Raw genomic sequence first — 21,193 nt, 5'->3', positions numbered from 1 at the left:
AGGAAAATAAGTAAAAAAGAAGTGAATGCAACGTTAGAGTACATACAGTATTGCCCAAGATTCAAGCATTTGATGTAAGACCGACCATTAATAAGTTAATGAGAGTAACACAAGTGCAATGTTGCGTAAGAGCGCTACTTCAGTTTTGAACCATCATATCATATCAGGCAAAAGACTTTCTTGATACATATCCGAGTTCAGTTATCAAATGTCAACATGAACTTTGGCTATCAGAGGGAGTTTACGATATCCCAAAATGTTGACTTGAACAAATAACTATCAAGCAAGGTAAATATGAACTTTGTAATTTGCTATTACTAGTCGTTGCAAGCGTCAACGGCATTAACTCATTATGTACAGTTTTACCTCGTACTCCGGCATTTTGTAATCATGTGGATAATGATTTATGTTTTGCACCTCGTAAAGGATTCAAGTGTTAGTTATAGTTCGTCAATTCCAGTACACCAACGGTAAGTTTCTCTCTCTCTCTCTCTCTCTTAAGATAACTAGAAATATCAACGCACATCACGAGGAAATGTTTTCTACGAAATTCTGCATTTGCATTAGTTACTGTTATAATTAAATCATCATGCTTCCATTACTGGGCAATACAGTTGGATTCAAATGGACTTGTTTGTTGTCAGATATTTCTATTTTTTAGCTGATATACCAATTTTGAAACACACATGGGTTTGTTAAGTTGTGAAAGAAAACCTATACGTGGAGTATTATTTACCTTACAATAGATTTTCAAACTTTGAAGTACAGGTTCTTCATATATACGGTAAAAAGAATATGCTTTAGGTCACTTCCTACACTAGCAATTTAGAGTTATATCCAATGGCCAAATGATGGGTCACCTTTACCAAGAAAGTACTACGTAGATCAGTATTGGAGTTAAAATTCTAATTTGACTCGGAATTTGACCAAGGTGTTGTTAAATCTTAACCAATTAAATTAAATACATCACATAATATGGGCAAAACGGAGTTAAATCTGCATACTTTTTTGAAATCTGTTTGTGATATTTTGCTTGGCAATCGTTCCTCCAGGACGTCACATTTCCTGCCAGATGCTGACAATGGTTACAAAAACCAATTCTTTGCTATCATAGAGAGAATTTAAATACATTAACATTTCAGCAAAGGTGGTGTCTCAGATCAAGAGACCGTGAATCATCAAAACATGCTACATGTCCAAAGTATGACTATACTTATACCATCTTAGCTAGGTTTGTTTGACCGATACGTATTAACTCAAATACCAAGTCCTTGCTGCTGAGATAAAATATCCTTCAACCAGTATTGTAGTGACGGAGATTTTGGGTAAGAAATATCTGCGAACTACATGATGAATAGTGGCGTGAACAGAATTTCACAGAGAGAGAGCGAATTGACAAGTTCTAACTTTCCCGAACAGGTTTAGATATGGGGATGAACCTGTTTTGAATGGCGACAGCAAATGAATTATTACATACGTTAGGTAAAAGAGTAGCAAATTAGGTCGTTGAAGCCAAGTACAATCTCGAGGGTTCAGTGATCCTCATCTACAAAAACTAGAATTATATTTAGCCTTCAAATGGTGCATTCTGAGGCATATTTAGAGTATTAATTAGGTGTAATATTAGGTATCAGCGCACGGTTGTGTTAATAAATACTCTTAAATTGTTATTTGAAAAAGGTTCATATGGTGAAGTATTAGACTGGCGGTGGTAGCGGCAGGCCATGACCTCCCATCTATTCTTATATTCGCCCGTCGCTGCATATGAATTTACTCGGAAAGTCTCTTATATAAGAATATCTGAACTCAGTATAATATGTAACAGAGATGGAATACTGCGCAGTTTACCTATTTTTTTTAATGAATAACAGGAAAACGTAGGTATATGTTTGAATAAGTAAAACACCACTTAAAAGATACAGGTATCGATATGTGTTGTAATGTTGTAGTGACTGTTGATCTTTACCACCATGGCCCAAATTAAAGAGCCAATTCCAGTCGTGATTTTTTTAAATAAGGAAATGTTGTTGTGTTCAACAGAAATCTCATATCTGAGTCAACAACATGTCGTCACTTTCAATGATCACAAGGGAGAAGTTATAAACATGACTTTCTTGTGAATTTAGTTACTACAATCGCAATTAATAAGTACTCGTACTCGAATTATAATATGTGGTTCTTGGACACTGATACCCAGTACTCACATAAGAACATTACTTGGACCTCGAGCTCTGAGAAGTACTCGTTATTCGAACTACAGCATTGCATGTCACAAACATAAATTCCCTACATTGAAAAGGTAATGTTTTCAATCGATAATTTAATACATAAGTAATAACATTACAATATCAAAATAGGTAACACAATGTTACTTTATATCTTTGTATATATATATTTTTTTTTAAGACGTGTATTCTTTATACGCTGTATTAGTTTTGGGTTTGTTGAATCTCAAATGCTGACGTTTTACGTTACTGTAAAAAGTTAATACCGATTTATTTTTTAGTGGAGCACAGTTCATCTGGAATTGTCAATATTACGATGTTTCAAAATATATATATCAACTGATTATTCATTGCAATATAACATTTTTCCAAACAGTTTATATACGTTTTATGTTAAAGACTCAAACTTCAAATAGCTAGTTTCTTTAGCAGCTATACAAATTGCATATTTAAATAATACAGATCCTTCTTTTTACTTTGTTAGCTAATCGTTTTGAATTTGAACGTGCATTTAGACATGTAGTGACTTGTTGGTTTAGTCGCAATTTATGATGAACAATCTTCAAGATCTCTTTATCTTCATTATACAAATATGAAGAGTAAATATTATATCCACCAGACACCCGAAAGTATATATGAACTCTTCTGATTCCAATGTTATCAAACAATATAGTTGATAGTTGTTCTCGCAAACGCTGTAACTCTGTTAATCGTTAGGATGATGTTTTATATCTTTATTTTATTGGAACTGTAAAGTGTCGGACTTTTTGTTTTTCCTAATAGCAAACAATTTAACCGTTGTCCTGTTTTCAACTCTAACAACGTGAGTTTTGCTAGGTTTTCTGTTTCAATGTTTTATGATTTATGAGCTTAAGTATATGCTTCTCACTTGATACACACTTCAAAAAGACTATAAATCACCGCAAATAACATACCATACACTAGCTGGACCCGGATTATTGGGGTTTCTCAAATATCTTCTCAAAGGCTTAAAAAGTAGACCACAATGTTAAATGATTGTCTCTGTTTATCGGTGTTGTATGCTGCGTTAGCCGCCCCAGCACCAATCTTACTGAAACTAAAACTCAAATATAAAATACAAATTTATCTAAATATATATATATATATATATATATATATATATATATATATATATATATATAAAACTTTCAAAAAGAGGTCAGTAACAATATCGGGTTAACAAAAGCACCCTGGACATATCTGCCAGCTGGTATTCTAAAGCACTAAACTTACACGTAGGAGTCTAAGGCTCAGAATAACATATGGGTTAAGATATATCCGATATCACATAAGAAGGCCCTTATCAATACTCCGTTTGCAATACAAGGGGGCACGCACTAAAATGTCAGTTCCCGTATATTTTAAAACTCCCACAACACCATGTGATCAATCCCTGTTTAAACACTTAAAGTGAACAACCAACTTATGAAATAAACGCGGTACACTGTAGTTCACGCTTAGAATCATGGAGAACATGGACCACTGCTCCTTTAGCACAGGGGTGCCAGGTACGAAAATAAAACATTCGATTGATACGGTTTGTTGAATGATAATTATATACACTATAATTATCGTAAATATATGATCGAATATATATCCTTGTTGAAGTCATATGATAGAAGCAAGGAATGCTATACTGATATACATATACAACATCTGCAATTCAACGTCAAAACTTGTATTATATACTACAGCACCATTCACTAAAGAATGAGCGCGTGTGTAACTAGACCCATATCCATATGGTTTAAGGGGTATGCATCTTTCTCGGTTTTACTTCCGTGAAGAAAATGAAAGTAACTAACACTAAAACCTTGCGGAGGTAAACCTACTAATATAATGTCCTATGTATAGGCTTAATATTCCACAAATGCACATCAGCTTAACGATCCTCAGGACATACCCTCTCGTTTGAAAATTATCTTCCCCTATTACTTTCCTTTTAATCACGTGTGTAATGAACTGCATTCAGCTGTCATTCTACGATTAACTGCGAATGTTTATTTAAGATATGGTGGTAATATAAAGTAACGTACATTTACATCAAGTGCACCCTACTTAATGATACATGATCTAATTAAAAACGCCACTTTAGGGAGGTAGGGTCTTGTGTAAATTATTTAACTTAATTTTCATCAACCTTTACAAAACACGCTGCTACTTACACACCTTTCGTTAGCATCGACACAAAATAAGACTGTGGTAAGGAATTTTGGCAATACAAATTGGTCTAAGAATTACAATTTTAGATTACTTAAAATCACATGTCAACAGTTTACATAGACTTCACATGACCTTAAATAAATAAATAAAAAGTAAGTCCAGGTTTTCTTACAACGTTAGTAGAGTAAGCTCATATTTCCCTATTTTTCAACCTGCTATCTATCTAGAGAACGCGTATTTGTATATTTGCCAATCACGATAGGACATGAGCATTTATCAGGTAATATGACGATAATGACTACACCTGATTTACCCGTTCTCTATAGACGCGAAGGTTTTTTAATAGCTATCGCATGAAATTACCAGCCAAAGTCTGGGTATCGATGGGGACAAGGATATCGACAATGAATGTCTCAACATTAACCTCAACCACAAATTGATAGTCAATGACCTTGTTTAAAGTCTCTGGAAATGCCAGGTAAAAAGAAAGCCGTGCAGAGAAAGAAACATCTCACTCACAAAGGAACGGCGTCAGCCTCACAGTCAGCACTCACTTTAGCAGGTAAGTAACACATTCAATATATTATCATATTCTTTACCATGCGCATTGTACAACGGGGCAAAACAACATGGATGGAAAGTGCAATTACTCTAACAAGCACCTCATTCTGTAGTACCAATATAACTACCGTCATTGCTGTTCTTACAGTTGAGACGAATTCAATGTAACTTTGAAGACACAGACTCAATCAGCATGTTTGGTTACATTGTCAAGCATAACACCACCAAATAGTTCAGTTTGGAAGATATCCCGATTGAAAGTAGTGTTTGAGAACTGTCACTTTAAACATTTGTAATATCAATGCCAATATGATCTGAATCCGTTTATTTCTCTAGAAAAAAAAAAACATTGATGTTGAGTTATCTCTTAAAATGGATTAAATGTTTCTTGAAAGTTTCTCTTGTCAGCTTTCTCTGTCACATAGCCTAATGGTAGTGTCTTGGCTTGAATCTCATTTAGCTTATATGAACTGCTTCCCTTGGGTAAGATATTGGTCCAAGTTGTAAATAGCATGAAGGGACAGAAACATCGGAACATATAAAAGACATACGAAACGACTAATGTTCTTACCTACATTAGTCCTCACATCCACCCCCCTTCTTATGTTTTGGTATAATTACATATAATGGAAACACTTACAGCTTTTGTAAATGACATTAATGAAGTCATTAGAAGAAAAATGAAACATTCAAGCTTCATTGAGTTATTACAACTACTCAGTAAAGCCAAACATATGAGTCATCGGTATATTGTAACAGACCGTATCTTTGGTCTATGATAACTGAATGCATCACACAAGTATTTGAATAAAGTATATGTTATAACCTGCCCTAAGGTAAAACAAATGAATGAAACATGTCTTATCTGATATTGAAATGCACTGAGATGTTAGTGAAAGAAATAACGTCTAGCATACTGATGACATATTTCACCCAGGAAGCTATATAGCGTATAAACAATCGCAACTTGATGTTATGAACAGTTCACTGTGCTAAGAGTATTAATTATCCTATGAGAGTGACCAAAAGATTGTTAAAATTGAGTAACATCTAGATGCACTATAAGTATAGTAAACAATATATTATTGATTTTGCTGCAAATTTTGCTGTTTATATAACACACACACACAATGTATATGCTATGAACACCTTCAGACGTTTCTCAGCATTACGTTTACGTGTTTGTTTTGACTACATTAATTATTTCATATTTTCTTACCAGAAAAGAAGTGCATACTTCTAGATTCTCTGAAGACTGTTTACAAGAAGCAGTATGACGCATTACAACCGATTCCCTACATAAAGGACAGACTATATTGTGTAGATAAGGTTTTTGTTGAGGGAGGTATCGAACACGTCCTAGAAAGTCAGTCCGAAAACTCACAGAAAGAACGTTTGAGCTCGTATAAAGACATTTTCACTGATTCAAGTTCAAGGTTATATAATAGGCGTATTGTGAAAGGTGAAGCTGGGTATGGTAAATCAACTTTGACCCTCCAGTTAGCGTATGACTGGTGTAATGGCGTCCATGATTCTCCTGTCTCTGCAGCGGATGTTTTAATTCTTCTGAAACTTAGACAGTTGGGTAATGTAAGATCAATCTATAAAGCTATCAAAGTGATATTATTGCCGAGTGAGTTTCGCTTGAATTCCAAAGACATTAAAGATATTCTGCAACGATGCACTACAGTTAAAATAATTCTGGACGGCTTTGACGAATATCCAAATAGAGATAAAAGTAATCGAAGTGATATCTGGCGCATCATTAAATCCAAATTGTTCGAAACATTTGATGTAACTTTGACAACTAGGTTTATACCAATAGACTTCAAAAGGTCATCACCGAAACGACTGGAATTAATTGGGTTTGACGAAAAAGCGCGTGACCAGTATATTCGCAAGGCTATTACAGGTGAAAGTAACGAAAATGCTGTTGATAATATCAAGCGAGGATTGCGGGAAAACCCAATCCTTGATGACATTTGTCAAGTACCTCTGTTCTTCGTTACGTTCGCTCACATGACTCATGAACGAGACGACTTTCGGAAATTTAAGTCGGTAACAGACTTTTTCGTATACATGTTAAAATGTTTCCATAGTCACACTAGAAACAAGGCATCTGACCACAATGTAGTTAGCTACTCTGTCGAATATGAAAATAATCACTTTGAACTGGACAAAGTAGCATTTGAGGGTCTAAACAAAGAAAACCAGCAGATTACATGGAATAAAAAACAACTCTGTAAGAGACTTGGTAAGCAGTTTTATGATATGTATCTCCGTGTGGGTATTTTAGTAGAGGAGGAGATACTTGAAGATTCAAAGAGAGAAACTTCTAGCGGGGACATCAAGACCAATACTGAAGTAAGATTCTACCATAAAATATTCTGTGAATGGTTTGCGTCGTTTAGGTTGGCGATTGTCACTGCAAATGCAAACAATGCGTTTGAACTAGAACAGATTATAGGTAATATGGATCCATTTGACCTTCAATATGTCTTTCGATTCGCATGTGGACTAAGTCGTAAAGCTGCTCGTAATATCATCGAATATTTGAAGAAGCAAAAGGATTGTGATAAGTTTGCAATCCTCTGCATCTTGGAACAAAATGGAGACATTGAGGAGATCAGGAAGACTGTTACAGAGTTATGTTCTAAGGAGGTTATCATCAATAGAGATGACAGCAATTTACTACAGAGGTCTACCGTACAGCTGCTACAGATAGCATCAAGTCATGACGTAAGTATTATTGAGTATGCACATTCGTTACTATTACATGATTTATCATTGTATTTTTCTTTAATTCTTTACGAACTTCCTAATATACCTCAGTTCTATGATATCAGATACAATCTAACTACAAAACCCACCACAATAAAGTAATAATTATTTCCCTTATGCAGATTACCATTGCAATATAATGTAGTATAAATATAAATAGAATGTTATCATGATTTGTAATATAGTATATAGGTTGTTTACAATTCGTCACTTTTGGTATATTACAGTACAATTGCAATAACGGCTCATATATGTTATATAATTCAATCTACTAGCTGTTTCACCATAAGTAATTTATGACTGAATTACATGTTACCCGTCCAGTTCAATTAATTGATAATCCATTTGCCTGATTCAGATATCTATGCAGGGTTGTTTCTTTCGTCTCCGTAATTGTGTAATTAACTCGCACTTTGTTATATTCTCCAAGAAAACAAAAGGAATAAAACATACTGATATTATGCCTCGAAAATAGATAGGCCCCTAATAACACAGTTAGAGTTAACCTTTATTCGTCTAACAGAAAATATTCATTCGTCTAATTTACATAAACACTGTTTCATCATCATTCGGTGCCGCTATTTGCCAATTTAAAAACTCCCACTTTCTTTGACATCTATGGCTATCAAGCTGTTGTTTTTATATTTAACCCAGTACATGACTCCATTTCAATTCTCTTGATCATATTTTTTTTTTAATTTTCCATTGTACTACGTACTCTAAATATGTACTCGTTCAGTGGCGTAGCTAGGATATTTTGAGTGGGGGCCATGGAGGCTGTTCTTTCTTGTGAGGGGGGGGGGGGCGGAGGTTACTATCTAAGCAGAGCGCCACCTTGGTTGGCGCGGAGGCAATTTGAGATTTCAGCACCCCTCAGATCGCAGGAGATGACACCTGTGAGGCAAAATAGCAACCAAAAAGATGTGCAACTTTGGTGACAGAAATGCAAAAAAAGTTTTTTCTCTTTCATGCTGACTGGCCTTGCCAACTCAGCCAGACATTTAACTTGAGGGAAGTTGGCATCATTTGCCGTTTCAAGGTGTCAAGGCCTTTCTTCCAACTCAAACCCCTGTGGGCTACCGGTAGGTTTGCAGGATATGCCCACATGTGGACTTAAATAGCATTAGAGGAAGGGGATGGAAGACTAACACGCATCGATGTTTCGGTAATGGTCCACATTGGTGGCTCGGTACTAATTAGGCCAATTATTGGGTTTCTTGAGGCAGCTGTCATCAGAATCTGGGTTTTTGTGCCAATCGATGACCGATAACATGTATTGGTATGTAAATTTCTTCTTCATATATCTAGCAACACTCTAAAAACAAATGAGTGGATTTCATTCCATTGGAGTGATCACTCGGCGCACTTCAAATTAAGAGTGAAATTTAACTCTATTGGAGTTAACCCTCACTCCTAATATGAGTGAATATAACTCTATATTAGGAGTTAAGATTTACTCCAATGGAGTGGAAATTCACTCTTATACCGGAATATGCTCAGTTATCACTCCCATGGAGTGAAATTCACCTATGTTTTTATAGGAAAAAGAAAGTTGGGGACATATGCTACAGATAACGCCTGGCTGCAGATCCCGACACCTCATCCCTAGCCGGACTACATAATTAGCATATTTTAGGCCGGAAATCTAATCAGTTCAAGTACTCGTTATCCTGTACCTATATGCTAAGCTAAATCATCCTAGCTCATACGGTTCTTGCATAATCCTGCTCACAAGCTGAAACAATAAATTACAAAAAATATGCTAATTACCTAACTCAATGAAAGTCTTTTGTGCCAAAAATCTAATCAGTTCATGTACACCCAACCCCGCTGCGACACACAAAATTTCTTCGCAATTCGCCTCCTGGTTCGAGAATAATCCTGCTAACAAGAAAACGTGACACACACACGGACACACACACACGACAAAGTGATCACTTTCGAAGTGCATATCGTTGATAAAACATTGCGATAACAATTTCCTGTCCTTTTTACTAATTTATTTGACAAATAGTTTTGCCAGCTTTAAAAACACTATGTTCAAATTTCTAAACTATGCCGCGGTCCTCAAAATACCAGCAAATGAACAATAACTTGCATTTACACATCCTGCATAGAACCATTTTGTTACGTGGAAGTTTCTGAATCGAGCAATGTTCACACACAGTTCAAAGCGCGCGTCCACAGAAGCCTACGTGTTACGGCACAAAAACTGATTTATTTGTCCATTTCAGTTCACTCATTTCACACTGACTCAGTTCACTCCCCATAACGATCCACTAGCGATACTACTATACATATTGTGGTATTTGCATAAACAACCTCTGTTATCATTTGACAAAAGCTTGATAAAAAAATTGAACCTGAACTTTTTTTTTACCTAGACTTATAGCCGATTTATTTTAAATTGCAATTGCTGAATACCCCGCAACATCTGATTTCAACATAAAGCAACACACTGTAAAGTGTGTTCAAGCATGTGATGTCGCTCTATTGAGAACGATGCAATGTTTGAAGGGTTGCAGAGTATTTGGAAATTGATTGGAATGCTCCAAATAAGATAGTATTTTATGCTGTTTACTTTTACAGCAATAAAAGCCTTCTCCGATGATCTGTGGGTCCTAATATTCGAAAAATTCCGGTCTAGCCTAGGGCGATCTGCTTCGATGGTCACATGACTCACAACCCTCCCCCATCCAATGAAAGAACATATAGGCTATTCATGGATCCGAGAGAGGCGCTAACTTCATACGTCACAATAGCGAAATATCACGCAACTACGTCACTGGATGGTAAAATCAGCTGAGCCCTGTACAAAGTCAATGGGACTTTCATTCGTCACATCCTAAATCAAACTTTCCAACCAGTTTTATGTATCGTTTTCTTGCAGCTGGTATATATACTGGAATTATTCTATGGACACTCTTCGAACATGTTGAGAATTTGCAACACGCGCGCCTCGATCGTAAAAGTCTAGGGTAAGCTCTTCAGTGTGTGACAAATAACGTTAGGCCTCTCTGCGTACACGCACTGACGTAACACCGAATCCATGAATTGCCTTTAAAACTGCACCTGGCCTAACTGAGGCTGGAACAATCGCATTCAATTCCTCCTTTTCCGGTCTCTCCTAGTCCTAACTGCCTGGAGTTGGACTCCACTCAAACAATTAATATTCCATTCATGACCCTGTCATTCTCAAAATGAGGACACTAGCCTAATTTCCTAGAATCAGACTCACGGTGACGCCATCTCCGCGACTCCGTATCTACTCATATCCATTCATATCCCATTCATGACTAGGCTATGTCGTTCTCAAAATAAGGGCAATATCTACCTGACGCCGACTCCGCCTCCACTTAAACAATTCATACATCGAAGCAATTGAATTGAATTCGACTACACAAGCCCGAGTGTCCAATAAGTAACAAGTAGGGTCTAGAGATGGGGCATCGTATTCTGCAATTGCTCAGTTAGGCTGACTGCAAAGAACTGGGAATCAACAGAATATTGACCTGTGCAGACACTGCAGTGTTCAATCAAAAAATAACATGTTTACTAATACTTTAGACCTAGCGTTAAGCCTAGGCTACATGTAGGGCCTTGACGTTACACATTAGGCTGACGAGTACAAAGGAACTTCAACTAGCCTACGGCACGACCGCACGAGGGAAGCCGCGATAAAGGCGTTGAATGTTTTGCTCAATCCATTGTATGAAATAGCGTCACGTTGCGTAAGCGGTACAGTATACACCGGCGTGTTTCGGTCGTGTTTACTCCGTATGTGTCGGGAGGGAAAGTCCGTTGTTACTGCTACTGTATGTAGGGTGAGACGTTATCAACCGCGCTCATACTCATGCAATGATCGATGATTGTACAGACGTGAAAATATATGTTTTATGTTAATGATTTTCTAATTTATTTCTTAGCATTTTATTTTTCAAGACTGGTACGAATAAGTTTGTGTTTGTAGACCAAGCTATAAAGAAAATATTAAAGCAACTGATGTAATTAACTTGCTACACATCATTTATACCAGTTGTTAGGTAAAGCGAATGTATTCATATTACTACTTTAATTGTTATCACCCAGCTGGTACATGTGTTGTTCTGTCGAGACTGTAAGGGCCTAGAGGGGGGATTGGGGGGGGGGGGGGGTGGGGGTTGTAGGACGGATAACAGTTGATCAGTACAGTACAGTGCATATCATCATAGTCGTACGTACGTAATACGTACGTTCGTATATCAGACGCACTCGATACCCACGATACGATACGGTCCTGGAGAAACAATTTCCACTCATCACTTTTTAGGAGATACAGTAGTGAATAGTGAACAGGCACAGCCGCATGTTTGCAGGAATTTCAGAATTCCCAATATTTTATATCTCTACCAGTAGTGGAAAATCATGTTTCGACAGTTTCGTGGCCATAAAAAAAAGTTGTTTTGTGGAATATTCAATGACATATGTTCATTTGACTCGAGGCAATATATGAATACCTGATACCTCGGCCCAGTACAAACGGAGCCAATCTTTTGATAGATTGTTGCGCTAGGTGGAAGCACTGAACATATTTTCAGCAGATATCGATATCGCGCAGCACAACAAGGTTCGTAGTGTATGGTCGCAATCGTCGCATCGACCATTGCCATGCCATGCTGTGTGACCATTCTCATGATTACTACAGATATTGTATTATTCTTATTCTGCCAGATGCAGACGAGAAAATTGTGTAACTCTATTTCCCAAATTATTGAACAAAAAATATTAGTCAATCGCACTGATGAGTGTTTTTTTTTACAACATTTTTTTTACCCCATTCCCAGTGGGGGGCAGCCGATTTCATGGGGGCCTCGGCCCCCCGGGTCCCCCCCCCCCGTAGCTAATAACTCGTTCCCGCGCAACACTGTCTATATACCCTCAAATAGGCTTATTCCCTCTCAGCACAACATATACGTACTGCAGGATAAAACTCTGCTGCTCTCATATCAAATGTCGAAAACTTTGGTAAATACTGCTTAATAATAACTCATTGTATAATTACCGGCTGCTTACTTTTCTCTCTTTCTGTTTCCTATTGGTGTTGTCTCCTTTGTTTGTTTCTGTCACGTTTGTTATACTGTTGCCATTACATATTATGCTCACCGAGTTTTTTTGTTGTTGTTGTATTCCTACTCATTGTAATTTCTATATTGAACTTACTAAATGTATAAGTAAGTGAACCTCAGTATTCTCTCGTGGACGAATCGTAAGTAATTTGTAGTAAGCAGGCAATATGCTTAGTCATTCGTGTTACGTAGCTAGCTTGTCATTTAAGGAGGGCAAGATACAAACACGCACTACATTTCTTTTTGAAATCATTATTGACGAACACAACTGTTAAAGTAGACTTTCCTGGTATGGTAAATCACACATTACTCCGATACAACCATTTTCCTCTTCCTTCCAGTGATTCAAAAAGCATCCATGGGTGGGGATGGGGGGGTAGGAGTGCACAACATTCATGGTTCAGTGGGACTTGTGGCTAACCACACTACATAAAAACGTCCCGACAACTATTGATGCACTAACGCGGACAATTATTCATTGAAGTTTTTGTAATCATATTTAAAAAAAAAGTTAAGCAGTTTACATAACAGAAATGGCACTCTAAAAAAACAGGGCACTTTTAATGTCAAATAGAACTAAAGGTACTATTTCATTAATGCCATGAATCTAATGTAAACGAAACACAATTTTTAGGGTATTTGCTCTGTTCAATTGCTACCATGGTTAGATTGACCTCTTTCTGTTATCTGAGTCTTTAAGTTAAGCAATGACACATTAAACGAACAAAGACGCAAACTATCTAATTTAGAATATTAACATTTACCGGTCAATCTCTAAGACAAATTTTGGGAGTGCGCCCCCACAAAATATTAACTGCGTCCTCGATCCAAACAGTTGTTGATGTTTGAATTGATCGGATCGGCTACACAGTATTTGGCTTTCATCTCTAGTAGACGTTTCTTCCTGTCAGCAGCATTCGTAGGTTACGTTTTTCATTCATTATCTTAATACAGTATTGCATTATTATTAAATATTTTCTTCTCAAAAGGTTAAATCGGACGAGTTACGATAACCTATTCACCGCTCAGTAGAATACTGTATGCACATCTTATATATAACACCTGTTCAACACTACTACACTACTACAATAATGTGCGCAGGTGTTGGTATGTCAGCCATTCAGCCTGCCGCGTCAATGCAGGCGCATCGGCCATTGCAACGTAAATGTGTTTTGACTGTGTTCACAGAAAACTTAAATTGGTTCACCGACTAACATAACGTTAGTCCATCTGGTGCCTCTCCCGACTAACATAGCCTTAGTCACTTGCTATACCGACTAATTTATTCCTTAGTCAGTTGGATTTCTTAGTAGGTCATCTTAGTCCGTCAGCTTAGTCGATCAACAATTTCTTAGTCGGTAAATGTATATTAGTCAGTTACATTAGTTGGTGACATTAGTCGGTCTTTACCGACTAATTTATATGAGCCACCGACTAGTTTATAGCAGGTTTTACATTAGTCAGGATGGTGCCTCTCCCGACTAACCTTTCTTAGTCGGTATCGACTGACTAGTTGCACTGACTAGAATCACTGAAAGAATTAAACCCGACTAGTTTCACTGACTAGCATCACTGAAAGAAAAGAGAGCAGAAGAAACACAAATAATGTGTACGTTGGCAGTATTTATTTCTGATAAAACTTCTGTCTACAAAGGGTGACTTTCGACAGATAGAGAAGAAATCACTGTAAACAAAAATCTGAAAATATGATTTTATTCCAACAAAGTTAAGACAAGTTCATGGATCAAACATGAATCGCAAAAGTATAGCACTGCACAATAATGCAAAGTTGAACCTTGGGCAAGGGTTCCTCATGACTTTCGTTTTAAAGTGGTACCCCAAATCGACACCAGTTAAGTCTTCACGAACAAAGAGTGTTTCTCTTAACTACAAATGGCCTCCCCCTTGTCTTCAGGAAGCCAAAATCTGCACCATTATTGACCTGTGAACAGAAAATATGAAATACGTGTAAGCGCAGATACAGATATAGCACATGATAACTCACATTATCATAAACATTCATTTACATTAAAATTTTATAACATATTGGGAGGTATACATTTAAATCTAGGTCCCTCAAATTATAAGCCAGGAATAGCAGCTTTACCAAATAATTATTAGCTTTGAACAGCATAACACCAAGATATTTTTCAAAGCTTAATAATTATGTTAATCATGTTAATAATGATCCCAATAGACCGGGAGCCCAGCGGGTTTGGTTAGCTGGGAAGGTAACCAATTGCCTTGTACATCACAATGTTCACAGTGCATTCCTGTATATGAAACCAGACGACTGGCAACCGACTGTGGTGAGTGTGGCTGGGAGAGCAATTTTAAAGTCACCTGATAGCTAACCTAGATCAGTTTTCATGGTAACACATCAAAGTAAGTACAATGTGTCAGGTATGGCCCCAAGAGCAACAAATGGCCATTGCCAGTAATTATTGGTGGTGGGGTACCCCTGCCAGTGATCTATAATTGACCCCTCAAGGCTGACCTAGGTCAGCTCATGAGGTAACCACTTGAAACCTACTGGAAAATGTTGGTTAGGACTTCAGATACAACTGATGGGCATTGCCAGTAATTTTTATTAGTGGGGTACCCCTGCCAGTAGACCCCCAAAATGCCCATCTCCCATTGACCTAGATGAGCTCATGATGTAACCAGTTGAAAACTACTGGAAAATTGTATCACTTCATATGTAAGGGATGGGCATTTCCAGTAATTTATATTGGGGGGGTACCCCTGCCAGTAGACCCCCAAAATGCCCATTCCCTCATTGACCTAGGTCAGCTCATGAGATAACCAGTTGAAAAATTACTGGAAATGATAGGTATCACTTCATATGTAAGGGATGGGCATTTCTAGTCATTTACATTGGTGGGGTAACCCTGCCAGTAGACCCCCAAAATGCCCATCCCCCATTGACCTAGATTAGCTCATGAGGTAACCAGTTGAAAACTACTGGAAAATTGTATCACTTCATATGTAAGGGATGGGCATTTCCAGTAATTTATATTGGGGGGTACCCCTGCCAGTAGACCCCCAAAATGCCCATTCCCTCATTGACCTAGGTCAGCTCATGAGATAACCAGTTGAAAATTACTGGAAATGATAGGTATCACTTCATATGTAAGGGATGGGAATTTCTAGTCATTTACATTGGTGGGGTAACCCTGCCAGTAGACCCCAAAATGCCCATCCCCCATTGACCTAGATTAGCTCATGAGGTAACCAGTTGAAAACTACTGTAAAATGATTGGCAGGACACTATATGTAAGGGATGGGCATTGCCAGTAATTTTTATTGGTAGGGTACCCCTGCCAGTAGACCCCAAAAATGCCCCCCCCCACCTCATTGATCTAGGTCAGCTCATGATTTAACCAGTTGAAAACTACTGGAAAATGATTGACAGGATTCTATATGTAAGGGATGGGCGGACTCTGGCAGTGGTGGCCCACCAATATAAAATACTGGAAATGCCCATCCTTACATATGAAGTGATACCTATCATTTTCCTGTAGGTTTCAACTGGTCAAATCATGAGCTCACCTAGGTCAATGAGGGGATGGGCATATTGGGGGTCTACTGGCAGGGGTACCCCACCAATAAAAATTACTGGCAATGCCCATCCCTTTTATCTGAAGTCCTAACCAACATTTTCCAGTAGGTTTCAAGTGGTTACCTCATGAGCTGACCTAGGTCAGCCGTGAGGGGTCAATTGTTGATCACTGGCAGGGGTACCCCACCACCAATAATTACTGGCGATGGCCATTTGTTGCTCTTGGGGCCATACCTGACACATTGTTCTTACTTTGATGTGGTTACCATGAAAGCTGATCTAGGTTAGCTATTAGGTGACTTTAAATTGCTCTCCCAGCCACATCCACCACAGTCGGTTTGCCAGTCGTCAGGTTTCATATACAGGAATGCATTGTGAACATTGTGATGTACCAGGCAATTGGTTACCTTCCCAGCTAACCAAACCCTCTGGACTCCCGCTCTACAGATCAGTGAATATTTGGCCAAACTTATGAAGCTTGCACGTCAATGATATACTAGACTGTTTTTTTTTTTAAAACAGGTTATGAAAAGTATCTTTAATATCATTAAACAGTTGGGTACAATAGTTAAACTCACTCTTCCATCTTTTTTCTCTATGGTACTTGTTCCTTTGCTTTTTGGACTCTTGGATAAACTCTTTTGTTCTGCGAAGGGTACCAATATATCATCTTAAAACATGTCTTTAAGCCATATATAACACAGTTCTCCTCTTCTGTTGTTGCCTCCACACTGGTGTCGTACATCACAGGAAACCTCACCCTTGACTTAGATATTTGGCTTTTCAATTCCTGCTGGAAAAAAAAAACAGCAAAGTATTCATCATTTGAAAAAGAACAAAAAAAAAAGTTGTCACCACAAAGTTATGTGAGATTTGCTTCCACTATAGTCTCAAAAAAACAATCCCAAAGTTTGAAGCAGACTGTATAAAGCTGAAAATTTGAACGAGAGTGTCATCACCATTGCAACCAGAATCAAATGCCCAGAATACAGAGATAATAAAACATGGGCTAAATCTTTATTTGTTTTTATGATCTTTAAAAATATAAAATTTTAGAAACAGAAATGCACTGAGCCAACTTATTTATAGGCATAATCGGTTTTAGTTGTTATTTTGCTTGCTCACATAACAAGCCTGTTTAGACCTAGGCTAGAGGAGAATCAGTACTTTGTTACACTAAGTTTGTCTTTCGGTCGTTTTGATTTAGTCTTACTAGTAGTACTAAAGTATATAATGGACCAGCGAAGACTAGAGAATACCCAGAGTTTTAGGAACTGCGTTAAACTGTATGATCTGATCAATTATTTACGTCAATGAGTTTCATTCAATCTAGGATCAAAAAGAGAAAACTAATTAATCTTAACCTTTAAACTTTGCTACTAAACAGATATGCTTGAATTACAAATAAATGTCAAAAAAACATCATAATCTACGAATCGATGTATATACATATACATAAACAGAATAATTTGAATTCGCGCAAGTGAACCCTGCACTACATTGGACAGAAGAAAAGAAACGTGCAATTAGACCAAACTAAACATACTAAATTTTCCGTTACTTCTACATAAAATATCAATACAAATACAACAACTTACTCTTTTGGCAGTATACTAAAAGCACATGTTATAATAACTTCAGACTATCAAGCTTTCCTGAGAAAAAACGGTTAATACTTCTTACAGTAAACAAGTCGACCGTGAAGGAATGTCGCAATTGTTTCCTGGGCGTGACCGGAAATTAAATACTAAAAAATGATAAATGAAAAGGTTAAATAGAACTGAAGCGTGCATCCTGACTGCTCGCAACATATGATACCGTTGACTAGCCAACATAATTTGTTCAGCCTACTGTGACTGTACGTTTGAAGGTCTAGCCTTGCTTATTCAATATCACAAAGCCTACCCATTTAGATTCACATGGGAAATTACAGGAAATCTTTATTGAGACTTATAGTTCCAGCATTTGTTTGGGAATAAATTAGAAGATTATGTGCCACTGTTCAATCTAGCCCAATACACACATAACACATTGTTAATTGGAGTTTAGAATGCACACTTTAGTGTTGAGAATGCACTGCAGTACCCAGTAGAAGCCTATAGGCTACTCACTGTCATTGCACTTGTGTATTGCGAAACGCCAGCGTGACAACGGTAGCGTTACACAAACCATAATACAGTACTAGTGCCAGTGGCCTAACAATTAACTTTAATTTTACCTTCAAGTTAAAGGAATAACAGGTAGGCCGATGATGGCAGTTAATACCTCCATTCTTCTAAAGACCTTCTTGGGTGATTTACGGTTGAAAGTTGCTTAGAGTGATCGTATGAAACTATGCCAAGTCCAGCAAGCTGCCGTTGCCTCTCGGTTTCCAAATTGAAGTGAATCGAATTGGGTTAAAATACATTAGTCCGTCGACACCGACTAAGCTACGATTATGGCGTAAATCGGGTGTCCGTATCGTTCTTAGTCCATGGGTTAAAATACCTTAGTCCGTCGCCACCGACTAAGCTGTGATTATATTTTCCTTAGTCAGTGTAAACTGACTAAGAAGCAGCGATGAAACGAAGATTTTTGCTAGTTCGTGTGCATTGACTAACGTTGCAGACTAATTTAACGTTGGTCCGTGGCAATATTGACTAGTTTATTTTTTCAGTGTTGAAAACGGAGCTTTTATTTGGACATACTGTACGCAGTTAGGATATCTCAAGTCTAGGCCCATACGTTTATCACCGCATTAGGATAAAGTCCTACTAAAACAATCTTGCATGCTTTCAAGGGAAGTTTAGTTATAGTTCTGCAAATTAGGTACACCAATTCTGGATGGTTAGGCTAGACGTTAAACAGGTTTGTTTATTCCTGTCAAGATATGCTAGGACTTTACCACTGTCCGTAAAACATGGCTGTATGCTTATTTAAATAGCTTGTGTTAAGGAATAAAACTGTTTTTATAATAGTTATTAATTCGACACTAATCCGTACGTATAGAGACCGAGTGACATATCACTAGGCCCTAATCCAATCAGACATTCCGATAGCCGAGTTAGCCCTGTACTGGTAGTGATAATGTATTTGGTTGTGCGGTCACATTGAGAGTGGTAGTAGTACATGGATTACGAATGTCGCTCACGTTTAGCAAAGATATTTACTGTAGCAGTTATGATGCTGTAACATTGTGACCTTTGCAGCTGCACAATAGGCTACTACTTTAGACACGACAAAGAATGGGCCAACAACAAACATTTTTGAGAGAATATAAAATGCATGGAATTTGTTTACAGTTATAAAAAAAAATTATATATTATAAAGTAAAACTAGTGTCTGACCAGAGTTGACGTGGCGGTAGCTTGTAAGCGGTTCATACGGGCGTGTGTCGGTTGTATTTACTCTGCATGTGTCGGGGCGAGCAGTTAGTTCTTGCAATGACAGTATATAGGTTAAGGCCTGATTAACCGCGTTAATGCTAGTGTGACGATCGATGAGTGTACAGAGTGGGGAACGAGAAACGGGGAAAATGATAGAAACTCTAATTTTTGCAACTATTATGTAATGTCAACACACTATTTTCTAACTTATCTCTTACGATTTTCTCATGCAAGACTGTTACAGATGAGTGTAGGCCCGTAATGTACACCCAGAAAGATATAAAGAGAATTCAAACAAACGACTGTTTACATGTTATAAACCGTTAATGTCAGCAGTAAGGTGTAGCGAATGGGTTATATTATCAGGTATAGATATCTCCCAGCCGTGACAGTTATTGTTTGTTTGTTTGTTATGTAAAGTTCATTCTGGGCAGAGGAAGAGTGGAGGGGGGGGGGGTGGGTAATGCTGTAACGTAATGTATACTAGGCCTAGCTGAACTACTGCCCTAGAGTAGACACCACAAAGAATTAGCCTACAACAAATATACAACTTTAAAGGCGTTGAATGTTTTGCTCAATCCATTGTATGAAATAGCGTCACGTTGCGTAAGCGGTACAGTATACACCGGCGTGTTTCGGTCGTGTTTACTCCGTATGTGTCGGGAGGGAAAGTCCGTTGTTACTGCTACTGTATGTAGGGTGAGACGTTATCAACCGCACTCATACTCATGCAATGATCGATGATTGTACAGACGTGAAAATATATGTTTTATGTTAATGATTTTCTAATTTATTTCTTAGCATTTTATTTTTCAAGACTGGTACGAATAAGTTTGTGTTTGTAGACCAAGCTATAAAGAAAATATTAAAGCAACTGATGTAATTAACTTGCTACACATCATTTATACCAGTTGTTAGGTAAAGCGAATGTATTCATATTACTACTTTAATTGTTATCACCCAGCTGGTACATGTGTTGTTCTGTCGAGACTGTAAGGGCCTAGAGGGGGGATTGGGGGGGGGGGTGGGGGTTGTAGGACGGATAACAGTTGCTTTGCCTAAATGACTTAAGTCGAGATCTGCAATGGTATAAATTGATACTTGAAGCTATTACTATATGTGTTTATGGGTAAAGCAGATCTTTTTCAATATAGTCTATACCATATTATTGTATACGTCATCTCTCTTTAGATACCAATATCTGATCTAAGGCTGGAGTGGTCCTTCAGTAAGGTTGACAACAATACCATCATCCTCCGGTCTGGTATTGCTCTACCAAGCCTCTCATCACTGGAGGAGTTATGCGTGAATGCAGGAACAGACAAACCAGAACTTACTGAGGAAGACATTGTAGGATTATTGAACTATGCACTGCCGTCTGAGAAATTCAGGAAACTTAGGTAAGTGACT

The 21,193-nt window shown here is 37.7% G+C and overlaps 1 protein-coding gene and 1 long non-coding RNA gene across 2 annotated transcripts; one reads left to right on the top strand and one right to left on the bottom strand.

Moving 5' to 3' along the window:
* The first annotated feature begins 327 nt into the window (after nucleotides 1–327).
* LOC139982536 (NLR family CARD domain-containing protein 4-like) lies at nucleotides 328–21,187 on the top strand. Its single transcript, XM_071995428.1, has 4 exons — nucleotides 328–470; nucleotides 4,736–4,971; nucleotides 6,193–7,709; nucleotides 20,975–21,187. Exons 2-4 carry the CDS (start codon nucleotides 4,881–4,883, stop codon nucleotides 21,185–21,187), a joined length of 1,821 nt encoding a protein of 606 aa, XP_071851529.1. The 5' UTR covers nucleotides 328–470; nucleotides 4,736–4,880.
* On the bottom strand, nucleotides 14,050–19,078 carry LOC139982859 (uncharacterized). The gene is made up of 3 exons (XR_011798400.1): nucleotides 18,637–19,078; nucleotides 16,997–17,211; nucleotides 14,050–14,798 (listed from the first exon to the last, which is right to left on the bottom strand). It is a non-coding gene; the product is annotated as an uncharacterized lncRNA (long non-coding RNA).
* Nucleotides 21,188–21,193: the final 6 nt, after the last annotated feature.

Source organism: Apostichopus japonicus, chromosome 16, assembly GCF_037975245.1.
Source record: "Apostichopus japonicus isolate 1M-3 chromosome 16, ASM3797524v1, whole genome shotgun sequence".
NCBI lineage: Eukaryota > Metazoa > Echinodermata > Holothuroidea > Aspidochirotida > Stichopodidae > Apostichopus > Apostichopus japonicus.
The sequence above is the reverse complement of the archived record's forward strand: the minus strand, read 5'-3'. Positions and strand labels throughout refer to the sequence as shown.

Bases quoted from the DNA above. Each gene is read 5' to 3' on its own strand.
- LOC139982536 (XM_071995428.1), top strand. From the start codon at position 4,881: ATGCCAGGTAAAAAGAAAGCCGTGCAGAGAAAGAAACATCTCACTCAC. The intron at 4,972-6,192 runs GTAAGTAACACA...TTTTCTTACCAG, and splicing joins GTCAGCACTCACTTTAGCAG to AAAAGAAGTGCATACTTCTA. The intron at 7,710-20,974 runs GTAAGTATTATT...ATCTCTCTTTAG, and splicing joins AGATAGCATCAAGTCATGAC to ATACCAATATCTGATCTAAG.